At 42.5% G+C, this 15,849-nt stretch overlaps 1 protein-coding gene across 5 annotated transcripts in view; it reads left to right on the forward strand.

Annotated features, from left to right (window-relative positions):
- The window catches only part of SGCD (sarcoglycan delta), a 925,354-nt gene extending 910,290 nt beyond the window's left edge, over positions 1-15,064 (forward strand). For all 5 annotated transcript variants that reach the window (XM_054691428.1, XM_054691429.1, XM_054691426.1 and 2 more), the window contains 2 exons: positions 13,004-13,127; positions 14,661-15,064. In XM_054691428.1, the coding sequence (XP_054547403.1) occupies positions 13,004-13,127; positions 14,661-14,834 (298 nt within the window). In that variant the 3' untranslated portion in view covers positions 14,835-15,064. The remainder of the gene's footprint in view (positions 1-13,003; positions 13,128-14,660) is intronic.
- Positions 15,065-15,849: the final 785 nt, after the last annotated feature.

Raw genomic sequence — 15,849 nt, forward strand, 5'->3', positions numbered from 1 at the left:
CTGAAAGTCCTCTAACAGAGACCCTCTCTCACCATGACTTTGCATGGCCCGTCCCATCAGTGCTGGAGCATGTTTATCAAACAGCACACGTGTAACACGGTAACAATTTTAAAGCACTCTTCCTGAAATAGGGATCCAACTTTGAGCTAATGAATTGCAGATCCATGATGAAATTGTGTGAGATACAACTTTAAAAGTTGCCACAAAGAATGCTGCCCTCTTAGATACACACACTCTTGAGTTAGTGCTCCCACTGATGGCAGCTCTCCTATTCACCTGTGACTCAGCAGATGCCTCTCTTTTTCTTTCTCCTTTTCCTAATAAACTGTTCTTTCGAAGTGTAAAAAAAAAAAAAAAAGAGAGAATCTCCCCGATTTGCTGGTGCTATCCACATATACACAGATATGATTAGAGCCACAGCACAGAAATTCAGTTGGCCCAGGTAATCACTGGACACGCAGGGTCAGTGCCCTGAGTCTTTCTTCACAAAGACTTACATTCTGTGATCATTACTTAAGTTTTTCCCCAGAACTGGCATTGCAACCATTCTGCTTCATCAGAGGAATGCAGGGACCCTATTTAAGTTTCTGCACCTGGTTTTAGACATCCTGGCATCAGCGGATTCAGTGTGTGATGTGACCTCAGTGTTGGAAGCACTTTGTGTGATTCTAACCAAATTGACATTTTCCCAGTCATGGGCCTTAGCCAATCTATGAAATCCTTAAATGTAGTTACTTAAGTTTACCAAAGCACCAACAACCTCTCAAGTAGCCATCCTAGACGTGGAGGTGTGGGTACCTGTTCCCGTCCAGCAGAGGCTACCACGCACCCTCTTCCTAGCACAGATCCCACAGATGTCACTCTGTTTTTATGATGTTTTGAAGGTCACTCCCCAATGTAACAGACACCATTGTCTCCATTCTCTGAGGATGGGAGCAAAATGTGATCTAAAAGCATGTCTGGGTTTGCAAGTGATTTATGTAGATTCTTATGATGAAGGAAATGAAAACGAAAAATCTGGATAAGTAATCACTGTTTCAACAAAAACAATTTCCACAAAAAATGAGCTTCAAATGGAGAGAACAAACTAATAATGCCAACAGAAAATAAATTATTCTCTCAGTTTTCAAAACAGACCTTGTGATAGCATTTCAAGTTTCGGAGGGCTTTTGATTCATGATACTTTGTGTGTGGCTGAGGAAGGGGCATGTGGTTGTATGTATGTAGTATTAGGGTTCTCCTCATCTAAATGGAACTAAAAGGATATATGAAATAGACAGATACATAAATAATTCCCTAAGGAATTGATTTGTGTGATATGGAAGCTAAGAAGTCCCAAGAGCAGTAGCCACAAGCTAGAGGCCCAGGAGGGCTGATGGCTTAAAATTGTAACCAATGTCCTACCTTGAACAATCAGGCAGCCAGAGTTCCCTCTTTCTCAGCTTTTCTTTGTTCTATTCAGATCTTCCATAGATGGGGTGTGGCCCAACTACATTAGAGAGGGCAAGCGGCTGAATCCACTGATTCCCATCTTAATTTAATCCACACACATCCGAATAATCTCTGTCTAAACATCTGGGAACCCCAGGGCTCAGTCACCTTGACAGAGGACATGAATCATCACAGGAAGCTTTGTGTGGTGGCATCAGCCCTTGCTCTCTATTCTCTGCTACCTCCCAGGCTATCCCTCCATTTAAACAAACATTGTTTAAAAATGAGCAATGAGGGCCTCCCCTGGAGGCGCAGCGGTTGAGCGCTGGGCTGCAAAGCTGCCTGCAGCCTCTGTAGTGCCGGTTTGATCCCCGGCCACCAGTGAGGGTCCCACATGGCGCGCACACCTCTCCTGACACCTCTCCTGCTGCGCCCGCTGCTCCCCTCAGCAGTGTACTTCATCAGTCTGCCTGTTCTGTTTCCCGCTCTGGCTCTGGTGAATTCTCTCACCCTCCCGTGCTTCTGACTGTACCTAGTGCTTATATAAATAAATAAATAAATCTTAAGAGAGAGAATTAAAAAAAAGAGCAATGATGTAAAATATATATATATAAATTAAAATAATAATAATAAATCCCTTTGTTAACCTCAGCATTGTCTGCAAGGCCCTGCTTGACATATCTCTTCCCTCTTTTTACTACATTCTGTATCAACCTTCCAATCTCCTGTAGTCCACATGATTATTTTCCTCCCAGAAGCCCCCATGCGGGTTGTTCCCTCTGCTCAGAATACCCATTCTCCACCAGGATGACCCCTTCTCATGTTCACCCTGACACCCACATGTCAACACATGAGCTTTCTGAGAGCCCAGCTCTTCCCAGAGGACACCCTGGGTAATAAGTTCCTAGAATCCCTTGCACTTCTCCATCCAGGAGTCCTTTCCATTATAAACAAATAACTACTTCAGGCACCTCATCCTCAATAGCCCCCCAACTCTCCAGACCAAGGACTCAGTCTAGCTTGTTTACAATGCTAACCCCACCCAGCATTTTGCTATATAGATTTTTTTTTGCTAGGAATTCAGTAAATGTCTGTTGGCCAAACAAATTATGGTTCCTAATAGACCTCCAAAACCCACCTAGATTCTATCACTTCTTTGTGTCCCCTCAGGCCTCATGTAATAAATATTTCTTAAATAAATCAGCAAGCTCCACAATGGGAGAGATGGGTTAGTTCAAAGTACTGCTTGGTGAGGGTCTGGTTGCCTTTCATAAAAGCAAACCTCAGAAAGATTTCACTCTAGAAAACAATATTTTCTGAGAGAAATGCCCTTCAAATGAGAATATCCAACCATTTCTTAAGTCTTTAGAACACAAACCTAGAATATTCTGCCTAGAGTTTTCAAATCAGGAAATAAAGACAGATGTCTAGAAGCTCAGTAGTCTCCTTCATAAAAATTTAAATACAAAATGAAGGGCTTGAATTTCAAAGCCTTGCTTGACTTTAAAGGATATGTTATGTAGTTAAACAAGCCCAAGTTTTTTCTTACATACTGCAGGTGCTTTTTTAAATTTCAACCTGTTACTGTATTAAACTTGGTGCCACTGAGTATAGTGTGTTCACTTACATCAGGATGACATGGCAGGGTCTGTATCTTACCAGCACAGCCGGACCTGTGGTTTCTGGAATCCCACCAACCCCATCAGTGTGGTGGCCCAGGGACCAGATGGCAGCAGTGAACAGCAGCCATGTTCCTGTCACACTGGGCACATGTGTGCTGGAATCACCTGCCACTCACCATGGTCATGCGGGGCAGCTGTGGGTCTTCAGCTCCTCTCCAGCTCCTGGGTGAGATTCTCTTCCAGCTTTTCCCTCAGGGAATGGAGGCTTGGTAGTGTAGGTGGCTCCTGGGTTCCAGTTCGTCCTCACACTCCCCACTGCACACCCATCATTTCTTCCCGGCTGTCTCTCCTGCTGGCTTCTGGCTCCTGCATCAGATAAAAGGACCACAGCCTAACACAGGCTGCTGAACTACCTCCTATACTCCATGAGGCTAAATGCCCACAGTGTGGTGTGAGTGTGTGCATGTGTGTGTGCATGTGTGTGTGAGCATGTGCCTGTACACATCATTCATAGAGGTTTGCTTTCTGTGACTGAGCTCTGACTGAATTTCTACAGCACTTTCCAGCAAACCAGCAAATTTTGGCTCTCAGGAAAATGGCCTATCCAGGGTTTCAGTAGAGAGGGAGGAAGGGGAAATCTGTAATAGTTTCTAACCTTTGAAGATGGGGTGATTTCACTACACAATTTCACTATCTTTTTTTCTTTTATATTGTTGAGGTAACATTGCTTTCCAACAGTGTATGTGATTTAGGGGAATAGGCCCTCAGAGAAAAGCAAACTAAAGATTTATCCCAGTAAAACCCTCACTGAAAGAAAGTAACAAGGATTTTCATAATGATCAAGTAAAAAGGAAGATTTAAGATGAATGGAAGTAGAAGGTATATGGATATGTGTAAATAAACACTGATAAGCAATGATCTTGCTGAATTAAAGACCAGAGACCCAAATTATATAACAACAATGGTACATAATCATTAATAGTATACTTGGGCCATTATATTCAAATATAAAATCTGAAATCTATTAGGTATGCAGTATCATTAAGATAGCAACTCTCCCCAGAATTGTTCTATGCATTCAGCAAAATCCCAGTCAAAATCCCTACAGGTTTTTAAGAATTTGTGGAAGAAAAGATTTAGAATAGCTAAACCAAACTATTTTCCTTTTGCGAAAGTTCAAAATATTCACTCTCACTGATTTTAAGATATAAAGTTATGATGATCAAGATGATGTGGTACTTGGGTGAGACCAGACAAATAGATAAAAAGAACAGAATAGTGAGTTTAGAAATAGAGCTACACATATAGGGTTATTTTTCTCCAATAAATGCTATTGCAATAATGGGGATAAAATGAACCTCAACTCTAGTCTTAAAACCAATTCAAGATGGATCATAAATCTGAATGTAAAAGCTAAAACTATAAGGAGAAGAAAACATGGGAGACTATTATGTGACTCTAAAGGAGGCAATGGCTCATTAGCGAAGGCACCAGTAAAGGCACCAGGTAAACAGTGTGTGATTTCTGATAAATAATCATCAAAAGTTTTGAAATTGTTAAAAATAAGGCAAGTCACAGATTGGGAACAAATTGTGTGTGTGTGTGTTTTGTGCATGTGTGCATTTGAAAAAAAAAAAATGCTGCCCAGAAAATACAGTCATCAATAGCAGTACAAGCAACCCAACTGTAAAATAAAGTTGAGCAAAAGATTTAAACAAATCCTCCCCAAAGAACGTCTTTGAATAGCCAACAAGCACATGAAAAGCTGTTCAACATTAGTCATCAGGGAAATGAAAACCTAGTGAAGAGTCATTTTATAGCCACTAGAATAGCTTTAATTACAGCAATATTCGTGATAAGAATGTAAAATTGGGCAATGATCTTGGAAAACAGTCTGGTAGTTTCATATTGTGTTACTCAAAGGCTGTGTAATATATTATCCTAAAGCTTAGCAGCTTAAAACTACAGATATTTATTATTGCATACATGCTGGGGGGCAGAAATCTGGGTGCAATTTAGATTCTGACATGGATCAGTTGAGCTGTTGGCTGGACCTGTGGTGTTTTCAAATGATTCATCTGGGACAGATCCATTTCTAAAGGCACTCTGTGGTGGCTGGCAAGACTTAGTTCCCTGTTGGACTGGGGCTTTCCTCTTGAGTTAGCAGGCTCCCATGGCAGGTGGCGCCCCTCTGAGTGAGGGTCCAAGAGTACAAACCCAAGCCAGAAGCCATGTCTTTCTATGACCTAATCTCTTAAGTGACAAACCATCACCTTTGCTGTATTTTACTGGTGTAGAAGCAGAGTCCCCGTGTGGCCCACAGCAAGGAGAGAGCCACTCACGGCCATAGGTACCAGGAACCCAGGGTCATTGGGAACCATCTGAAGTGCTACCCCGCCACACCTGCTAAAGACACACCTATCTGAGGCATGGTGATCACACTCATAGTTACTTCAGAGAAATGGAAACTGTCCTTAAATAAGTCCTATACCAAAATTCTCATAATACTTCCTGAAAAATAATTCCAAACTGGAAACCACCAAGTATCTAATAACAGGGGGACTAGATAAAGGATACAAACTTTCAGTTATGAGAGGAATGAATGAATGAATAAGTTTCGGGGATGCAAAGTTTAGCATGACACTCTAGTTTGTAACAAAGTATCTTATATCCCAACTGTGCTTAGACAGCATATCTTAAGTATTCTTGGGGTCATGGTGGAAAGAGGTAAGCATGTGAGGTGATAAATAGGTTACTTGGGTGAAGTCATTTCACTGTATATATTCAGAACGTCACAGTATACACCTAAAATATATATAATGTTTCTCAACAAAATGTTCTGCGTAGCTCACTGTATATAAATATTACCTCAATCAAATATCATCTTTACATGAGAGACACATCTACAGTGCAGCCATACAAAACAGTCAATATTTAAAATTATGGAAAAATGTGTCCACAGAACATGATGACAGAAACTAAGTGAGAATGACTACACTCATAAGCAAAATTGATTGTAAGGCAAAAAAAAAATCACAAGAAAGAAAGAGGCTCACTATGCATTGATAAGGTACAGAAGGTAAAATCAATCTAAGCTGGTATTCATTTAATTAGATCAAACTGAACCATTAAGTATCTGGAGTTAATAGAACTATAGATTATAGTACCAACAACTGCATAAAAACTTTTTTTCCAGGCATGTATGAGTATCCATAAAAATTAATGCATATTGGGCCAAAAAGCTACTCTTTTTAAAGATTTGATTTCATACCTAAAACATTCAGTGACTTACGAGATGATTAATCCACCTGAATCCACAGGTACAGAGAATGGAGGACTGGTGTTGAGAGGCAAAGGAGGACGGTGGAGGTTATGAGTGGAGGTGGTCAAAAGGTGGGCACTTCCAGGTGTAAGGAAAAAAGCCCCAGACACAGCATGGCAACTATAGTTGTGTATTTTAGAGTTGCCAAGAGAGTAGATCTTAAATGTTCTCTGCACAGGAAAAAAAAATTAACTGTGGGAGGTGATAGATGTTAACTTAGCTACATACATGTGCCCTATACCTTAAACCAACACGATGTTGTATACCAAAAGATTTCCTACATATTTAGAAATTAAGGAACACCCTCCTACAAAACTCATAGACCTCAGCAGAAACCATACTAATATTGGGAAATATTTCAAGCTATGTTATAAATATTCCATTGGGAACTGCCAAAGAACAATGCATACCCCTAAATGCACATATCAGGAATCAGGAAACAAAAAATTCAGTAGGAACAAAGGACACTTTAGAAGAACTGTAGAATTAACCTAACTTATCTACAACAAAAAGACTGGAGAAATTTAATACTAGAAATAAATGTAAAACAGATACGATCGATGAAACCAGAAGTTTGCTCTTTCAAAAGACTTAATAACTTTTGCCCTCAGGGGCAAAAAAAAAGGCACAAATAAAAATCTCTGCAGTAGAACATAATGGCATAACTACACATGCAGGGAGTATATAGAAAATGAAGATACTGAGAAATTAGGATATTAGAGACATGAGAGAATATTAAGAAAAAAGAATTTACCAAAATGAACTGCAGAAAAACCCAAGCAAGTATTATCTTATTAATCCTATTAAAAATGGAAATAAGATGTTTTTCCATGCCTGGAGGGATTGTTAATGAATTAAGCATACAGGGACATGTAATTATATTATTTTGTGAAAATTCCCAAATACAGGAAAATGCTAAAACATGACAAACTTACTATAAAAAAAAAGAATAATTACAGGTTAAACTTATGAAATGGGTATAAAACCCTTAAAAATTAATGGTTCTACAAATGTATAGAAAAGATGATGCATAATGAATTTTTGGAAATGAAAAAATAGGAGTGATGGGAAAATTCACCACATTAATATATTAAGGAAATATTTCACAAATACAAAACAGTACTTGACAAAATTTGAATTAATGTGTGATAGAAACTTAGCAAAAGTAGAAGGGGACTCCCCTATCTTTACAAAAAGTATTTTAAAAGAACCCTTGATTATTAGAAATTTTCCCTTTTAGGTCAACAAAAAGTATGAATATCATTTCTTCACTTCTAGTCCACCCTGTACAATGGTGCTAGACAATACAGTAAAAAAGGAAAACAAAGAGATATAAAACTGTCCAATTAAAATAATTAGTAACCACAAAGAAAACTTAAAACAACCTGTGTGCAAACTATTAAAAATAAGAAATTTACCAAGGTATTTACAAAAGGATCAACATACCAATCAGATCAATCAATCAGATTGATTTTAGATTTTATCAATCTAAAAGAAAAAAAAACAGGGGTAAGAGAAAATACATTTTTACAGGGGTAAAAACCCCCACATTTTCAATAGCTACAAAAGCTGTGTTGATCCCACATGACAAAGTTGTCAAACTTTAGTGAAAAGCATCAAAAACATCATAACTGCCTAGGGACACATGTCATGTTCTTAGAGTAACATAAATAAATCTAACCAAAACTACAATAGGACTTCCTTGTAAAATTTAAGTTGATGCTGAAATTTATGTGAAAGAACAAGAGAAGATCTCCGCTATTTTTAAAAAACAAGGCAGGGAGATTTAGGAAAGATAGAAAATTTAAGGATGATAATAAGTGAGATTAAATGTTTAATTATTTCCACAGGGCTGGACACATGGCATAATGAAATAGACTAGAAAGTCCAGAGAGAAACCCTTGGGTAGCTGGCAACATCATTTGGGACAGAGTTAGAGGGTTTCTCAGTAGGTGATGTTGATGGCTATGCACCTCAACCTCAAAATAATAGAAAAAAGTAGGGGCCTCCCTGGTGGTGCAAGGGGTTAAGCACCACACTATGAAGCAATTCACAGCCTCTGAAGCACTAGTTTGATCCCCTGGCTAGCCAGGGAGCAGCAACCCACATGGCACAGCAGACCTCTCCTGTCTCGCCCGCTGCTCCCCTCAGCAGTGTATTTCAGTCAGTCTGCCTGTTCTGCTCCCCACTCTGTCTCTGGTGAATCCTCTCACCCCTGGTATCTCTGGCCTGTACCCCGGCTCTTGTATGCATAAATAAATAAATCTTTAAAAACAAATAATAGAAAAAAGTAGTTCTTGGTGAATTTGACTTCACACAAATAACAAAGCATCCAAGTCTTAAAAACAATATAGAACTTTATGAACTCAGTATAGGAAAGGATGGCTCAAATGAGACACAGAAATCACAGACCTTATAGGACAAGGTCATAAATGTGTTAACATTAAAATAGAAAACGTCATTAATCCCAAGATGCTCAGCAGAGTGAAGACACAAGCCACAGACTCCAGGAAGAAACTGCTAATACACATACACACACAAGAGACAAAAGATATTTCATTGAGGAAGAATTCCAAGTGATTTACAAACAAATGAAAAGATACTTAAGTCCAATATAAATTTGGGAAATGCAAATTTAAAAGACAATCACAGCCCCTTTCACACTCATTTCATGCTAAACATTCTCAAATATTAGCAAGAATGAGGAACAACCAGAACTCAACCAGAAGTCTAGACAGGTAGAGCGGGAAAGCATCTCATGTCTTCAGACCCCCATATTCTCAAATGGCAACTCCCCATCATAGATGCGTCCTAAGGAAGATGGACATGTATGCGCCAGCAGCCACGCAGGAACGGATAGAAGCACTATGTGCAGCAGCACCTTCTTCAGGATCATTGTCTCTCTCCCATCCAGTTTCTGAGACAGTAAGCCTGGCTTTGCAGCAGTGGTTCTCAAAGTGGTCACAAGGGCAAGTTCATGCCCCACCCTAGGCCTCTGTATGAGCAACTCTGAGGTGGGACCCAGCAGTCTGTTCAGCAAGCCTCCAGGGCATGCTCCCTTTCGAGAACCATTGTGCTTGAGGAAGTGACTCAGCTCCCCACCTCCCCTGCTGGCCCTTCTTTCCTGCCAAGGCTCTTCTAGCTTCCCAGAGAGAGTGGCACTTCCTCTCACTGGAGAAAGGTCACTTCCAGGGGCCAGTAAGAGTCTCCTTCCAGGGATCCCTGCTCAACTCCACTGCAGTGGCTGTGCAGTGGGTGTGGATCTGCAGTTAGGATCGGACTAGATCCCTTCACTGTGCTTTCTCTGTTCTGTGCCAGCTGCATGAGCTCTGGTAGAGTGTTTTGGGCAAAATCAACATGGGAATATATTCTTAAGGGGGCCTACACACCAGGGGACTTTCAGATGGACTCTGAAACACAAAGCCACTCACCTTTTAGTCTCTGCTGCCAGGAGATTTTCATTTCTCCCTCTTTGCAGATTGAGTCCCTGTTTCAGCAGCCTGGCTGAAAGGGGGACAGGCAGCAGGCATTTCTGAGTCCATGTCTCTGGGTCTGGAGAATCTCCTCCTCATCTCCAAGCTCACTGGAGGTGAGCAAGAGCAAAACAAATTCCAAGTCCAGCCTGGTACATCTCTCCAAGCTGCATCCATTGTTTTCTATTTCATTCTAACCCTCCACCCTCACCCTGCATCACTTTTTGTGTGAATCATTCACTTTGAAAGCTACCTACCTGACAAGAACACGTGCACCACAGCCTGAAGCTTGATGGCTCCACATGGAGCATTTTGGGGAGTAAGGAGAAAGACTGTATCCTGGCACATTGTATCATCCACCACGTGGGGCACAAGTACCTGACCCTTATATACAGACTCTGCTTCTGAAAAAGCTAGTGCCAAATCCTTGTGGAAAGAGGTGTATCAATTACAAAACACAGTGTGCTCTGTGATGGAAGGGAAGCAGCTGGTGTTTCTGAAGTGAGATGGTGTAGGGACGATACACTGGCTTTGGTGTCTACTGAATTTGGGTTTGGGTCTCAGTTCTGCCCTCATTCTGGATGTGTGACCCCCAAGCTAGTCACTGAAGCTTAGTGTTCATTCTCACTGGACCATCAGGGCTGAAGGAACACCCAAGGAGGGTTTCTGTGCAGAGTAAATGAGCTAACACAGAGAGAGCTCTTTGCATAGTACATGCTCAATAAAACATTGCTATGCTGGTGGCAAGAACTGACACTAACCTAAAGGGTCAGACCGGATTCTCAATGGCTGAATAAGTGCAGGAGTTCAGGCCCTTCCTAAGGAACATGTGCAGGTTTTGATGAGGAAAGCTACCAGTCAAAATTTACTTCAGGAGGATGTCTTGGTGTGAAGGACCCTGGAAAAAGGGAAATTAGGGATGAAACTTATGACTTGCTCAGACTGCTTCTAGGGAACTAGCATGGAACCGGGAGCAATGGTAGATTAAAAACTGACAACCTGATGAAATAAGAAGTGGGGGAGGAGGTAGAGGAGAAGCTGTCATGGGAATGTTTCCTGGGGAGGGCGGGCAAGCTGAGCGAGCAGGCTGTGTACCAGAAGAGAGCGCGTGCTCTAGGGAAGGGCTTCAGCCTCAGTGAGACCAGAAGATTTTAGAGAATACAGCAAAGACTGGGCCTCCCTGGTGGCACAGCAGGTTGAGCGCAGCACTGTGAAGCTGTCCGCAGCCTCCCCAGTGCTAGTTCCATTCCTGGCAGTCCAGGGGGAATCCCACATGGCACGGCAGACCCCTCCTGTCTCGCCCGCTGCTCCCCTCATAGTGTATTTAGGTCATTCTGCCTGTTCTGCTCCCCGCTCTGTCTCTGGTGAATCCTCTCACCCTCCTGTGCCTCTGGCCTGTACCCCAGCTCTTGTATAAATAAAAAAAATTAAATCTTTTAAAAAAAATACAGCAAAGACTAAGTCAACCCCATCCTACAGGAGCAAAACCAAGAAAATGGAGTAAAATCATCTGCATATTTATAGCAGAAGAGGAGCCTGGGTGGGCGGGATGAGGGTCTCAGGGAGGCTGGTGGCACAGAGCTCCTCCCTGGGACTCAGGTATCAAGACCATCCTCCAGGTACTGGCCAGGGTGTGAGAAAAAACACCAAGTACAAATGAGTCAGCCTTAATCAGAGGTGGAACCACACCTGGCTCAGCCCCCATTGAGGAAGTTTGGGGAAAAGAGGATTGGCATCTGGGGGTCTTTGCTGTCCATGAGGGGTTCAAATCCACAAGCACAGAATGCACTTAAGCCAGCCCTCCCAAGAGCACTAGCTCATGGTTCCACTTGAGCATGCTCTTTGAGTCACTGGAGAGGAAATTTAAACATCTGTAGGCAGGGCTGCTGCCCCGCACGGATCCTCAAGAACCCAGATTGGGAAACAGCACCTGAGCACAGTGTGATGGGCTGACCCGGGGGAGGTGTCCTCACAGGTCACTTTGCTCTGCCTGCCACTTATTGATGCCCAGTGTGGGAGGCTACCAGAGGGAGTGGGGGGGGGGAAGCAGAACAGGGAGGCAGGTTGGAGAGGGTGACATTTCTTTCTAAGTCTGTCAGTACCGAAAGGTAGGAACATGAAACTAAAACAATGTAAATCAGAGTGGGTGGGGAGCGATTGCTATAGGCCATGTTCCCAAAGCAGGGACACTTTCTAGGTAACTGACAGGGCAATTTCCATTCATTTGTATTTCGTAATTATGTGAAAATTGAGACTATTGAGGGGATAAATGAGTTTCAGTCAATATATATATTTTTTTTTTTGGCATTGAGTTATACCAAAATCTTCCTTATGATGATTTGACATAATAAGCATATAGGGCAGCTCTCAAAGCACTTCTTAATTTACATACAGTACAACCCACTTTTGGGAGAAGCTGTCCCTTCACTGGCATGCCACCTGCCCTCTCTAATCCCATCAGCAGCTGATGGGTTCCAGGTCCTCTTTTAACAGCTGCATGTGCTAGAAGGACTGAGGTTTCCTCATGATTTTCTGGCATAATAAAAATAGTAGCAACACAGTCATAGTCAAGAAATATGATGTACCATGTACCTGCAACATGCAAACACTGTTTGCAGCCCTTTACAGATGAGGAAACTAAGGCTTGGCGAAATTTGGTAAAGGAGAGGAAGGGAAAAAGACAGAATTCTGCCAGATTATACAGTGGCAGCCTCCTGGCTCTAGCCCAGCATATCTGACTCCTAGGTGTTTTCTTAGCCTCTCTCTGATTCTGCCTCCACGGGAGACACAGAAAGCAGGGCACAGTAGAGGAATGCCTGCCAGTTTCAGGAAGATCAATTTAGACCTTGGATTGCCTTACTCTAAAAAATGAACAACACTTATGTAAGAGTTTGGCTACCTATACCAATAAAACAATGTGTAGAAGATAAAATAAAGCAGGATTCTAGAACCTTCCTTTAAGCTTTAAGATATGCCACAAAGATGAAGCCCAGATGTCACATTCTCCCTCAGAAACATGAGGTTTTGTGATGGAAAGCTAGCTAGGTTTCCTGGTCAAATACTGAAATGCTGCCCCAATACTCTGAATGTCAACTTCCTCTTAACTTTACCAAAAAGATGCAATGCGATGTTTGATCATAAGTCTTGTATTTCAGGCTGGAGTCCCCAACCCGGTCTCTGGTGATGGAGGCCCCGAAAGGAGTAGAAATAAATGCAGAAGCTGGCAATATGGAAGCCACCTGCAGAACGGAGCTGCGACTGGAGTCCAAAGATGGGGAGGTAGGGATGAGGAGCATGAACAAGCCAACAAAGTCCCCCCAACCCTGAACTTGGCCCTACACTGTGGCAACGAAAGGAACCAACCAGAAGGCTTTGTTTCTGGAACGCATGTGTTCAACAACAATTATCAGTCAAACCCACAACATGGAAAAGTTTTCCATCATTATTTGTAAAGTCTCTGGCAGGTGTAGAATTCTACGTACAACTGTAAAATGCAAGGCTAGTTCTAAATTCTCTCTTGTGACACCTTAAAATAAGACTTAGGGGACAGCATAAGTAAGCTGTATGGCACACACGTCTGACTACAGATGAACTTAATTTACTTGTAGTGATTTTAAAAGTTTATGTTTCAGGTTTCTATTTTCATTGAGAATAGAGTGTCAGATTCAGCTGCTATTGCAAATGTGAACAAGCCACAGCTTAAATTGGGGAAAGCTAGGCAGCAAGATGATAAAAGATCACGGATATATTTGTGTTCTTACCCCAATATAATCTCACTTGGGTCTACATAATAGCTGCTTGTGTTTTTACGACCCTTGTAAGTCAAGTCCCCAAAGAAAATAAGATTCAACTGCAAACATTTTTTAATGCCTTCATCCTGTGTGTCAGCAAACTTTCCTATTTAAGATTTTTTTAAAGAGGAAAAATGTGTTTCTGTTCCATCTTTCATATCTATAGAGAGGTCATCCTTCTGCACCTGCCAGAGGCCGCTTCAGGTTTGGCATCTGCTCTATTTTTTATTTACAGGGCAAATCAGAGCACGGAGTGATGAGAACTGTCTCCTCCAACAGCCATGTACTCCCTACCACACCCATTTAGAAATGGGTGGTTCCATCATCATTGCAATTTATACCTATCAGACCCCACTCTGGAGGAATGGATGATAATCAGAACCGTCATTTAAGATCACAACATGACACCTAGGGCTCCCTGGTGATGCAAGGGGTTAAGCACCGCACTGTGAAGCTATCAACAGCCTCTGCAGCATGAGTTTGAGCACCAGCCAGGGAGCTACCCACATGGTGCAGCAGACCACTTCTGTCTCACCTGTTACCCCCCTCAGCAGTGTATTTCAGTCAGTCTGCCTGTTCTGCATCCCACTCTGTCTCTGGTGAATCCTCTCACCCCTGCACCTCTAGTCTACCCCAGTTCTTGTATGCATAAATAATCTTTAGGGAAGAAAAAAAAGAACATGACACCTGTTCTGGAAAACTTGCCTTACACAGACATATCTGTAGTACAAGTCCCATACTCAAGATAATGAACCTAACATTTCTAGAGTGATTTCTAGGACTCTACTCATATCCATATGGTCTAGCTTTGGTCAACACTAATCTAGACAGTACAGAACATAAGCCTCTGCAGGGGTGGGGACTTCATCTGTCCCATCTGCCCCGATCTCCCAGGGCCAAGCATGAACACACTGTGGGTGCTCTCACAATTTAAGTTCATTGTTCAGCTAGTGTTTGGGAATGTCAGGAAAGTGAGTGTCAGCCTCTAACTGGCCCTTTCCTTTCTGTTCACGCTCTCCAGATTAAGTTAGATGCTGCGAGAATCAAACTACCTAGGCTGCCTCACGGATCCTACACACCTGCAGGGAACAGGCAGAAGGTCTTCGAGATCTGCGTCTGCGCCAACGGGAGGCTGTTCCTGTCCCAGGCAGGAACCGGTTCCACTTGTCAGATAAACACAAGCGTCTGCCTTTGAAAGACTATCCATGGGGGACACGGACAGCAACATAAAAGCCTTTTTTTTTGGCTTCAGACACTGGCTGCCAGCTATTTTTACTAGAAACACAGAAGGCCTCTCAAAGACCTTGTGTGTGTGTGTGCGCGCGCGTGTGTGCTTGTGTGTGTACGTGTGCGTGTGCTTGCGTGGCTGGGTGGATATAAATATATATAAATATATATAAATAAATATATATATATCCTCTGTATAAAATGAGGTTTCAGTACAAAAGGAACCACGGGTGACCCTGTGATATCCTCCCTCATCTCCATCCCACCCCACCATGCACATGATCAACACTATCTCCACACGATTCTCCCTGATACCCCGCTGGCCCTTCAGAACCCCTCAGTGCTCCAGACACTTTGGACTGTTCCCCCACAGGGCTGAGTAATGGCCCATCTTCCTCTCCACTGCCATCACAGGTCGTGATGGCGGGAATCTCCAAGCCCCCCCTCAGGCGTGGGGATCTAGGCCATCAAAACAGAACTTTGGGTTCTTTTTTAGCTTGAGTGAGGCAGCCCACTTGTCCCTCTTCCAGTGAGGGCTGGGACAAAGCAGTAGAAATCACCCAGAGGAACTCAAAACGGCTCTGGTACCTTTGCAGCCAAATGTACAGAGGCTTCTAAGTTGGGTGAATGTCGAGGGTTGATTTTAGCCAAGTTGGAATGGCTCGTCCAACTCCTGCTTCCTTGCTTCCTTCAAACTCACAAATTATCCCTCAGTCCAAATAGGAGTTGTAAATCAGCACAAAATAGTGCAACAGCTGCTCCTCGGTTAGCTGGAAGCGGCTCGGCAGCCTGTCAGGCAAACGTAAATGGGTGGTATGTCTCTGTTTAAAGGGAAAAATGGCTCAAAATCCGTTGTGTCCTCATTTCTGACTTTATCTAAGAGATTCCAGCCCAAAATGATTGGTCCATCAAAATCTCTCAGAGCGCCACCCCATCCTCAGAGAAGCCCTAGGCAATGGTGTTAAGAGGAGCAGAGGGGACTA

Source organism: Talpa occidentalis, unplaced genomic scaffold (genome assembly GCF_014898055.3).
Source record: "Talpa occidentalis isolate TD23 unplaced genomic scaffold, MPIMG_talOcc4v2.1 talOcc4.9, whole genome shotgun sequence".
In the NCBI taxonomy this organism is placed as follows: Eukaryota; Metazoa; Chordata; class Mammalia; order Eulipotyphla; family Talpidae; genus Talpa; species Talpa occidentalis.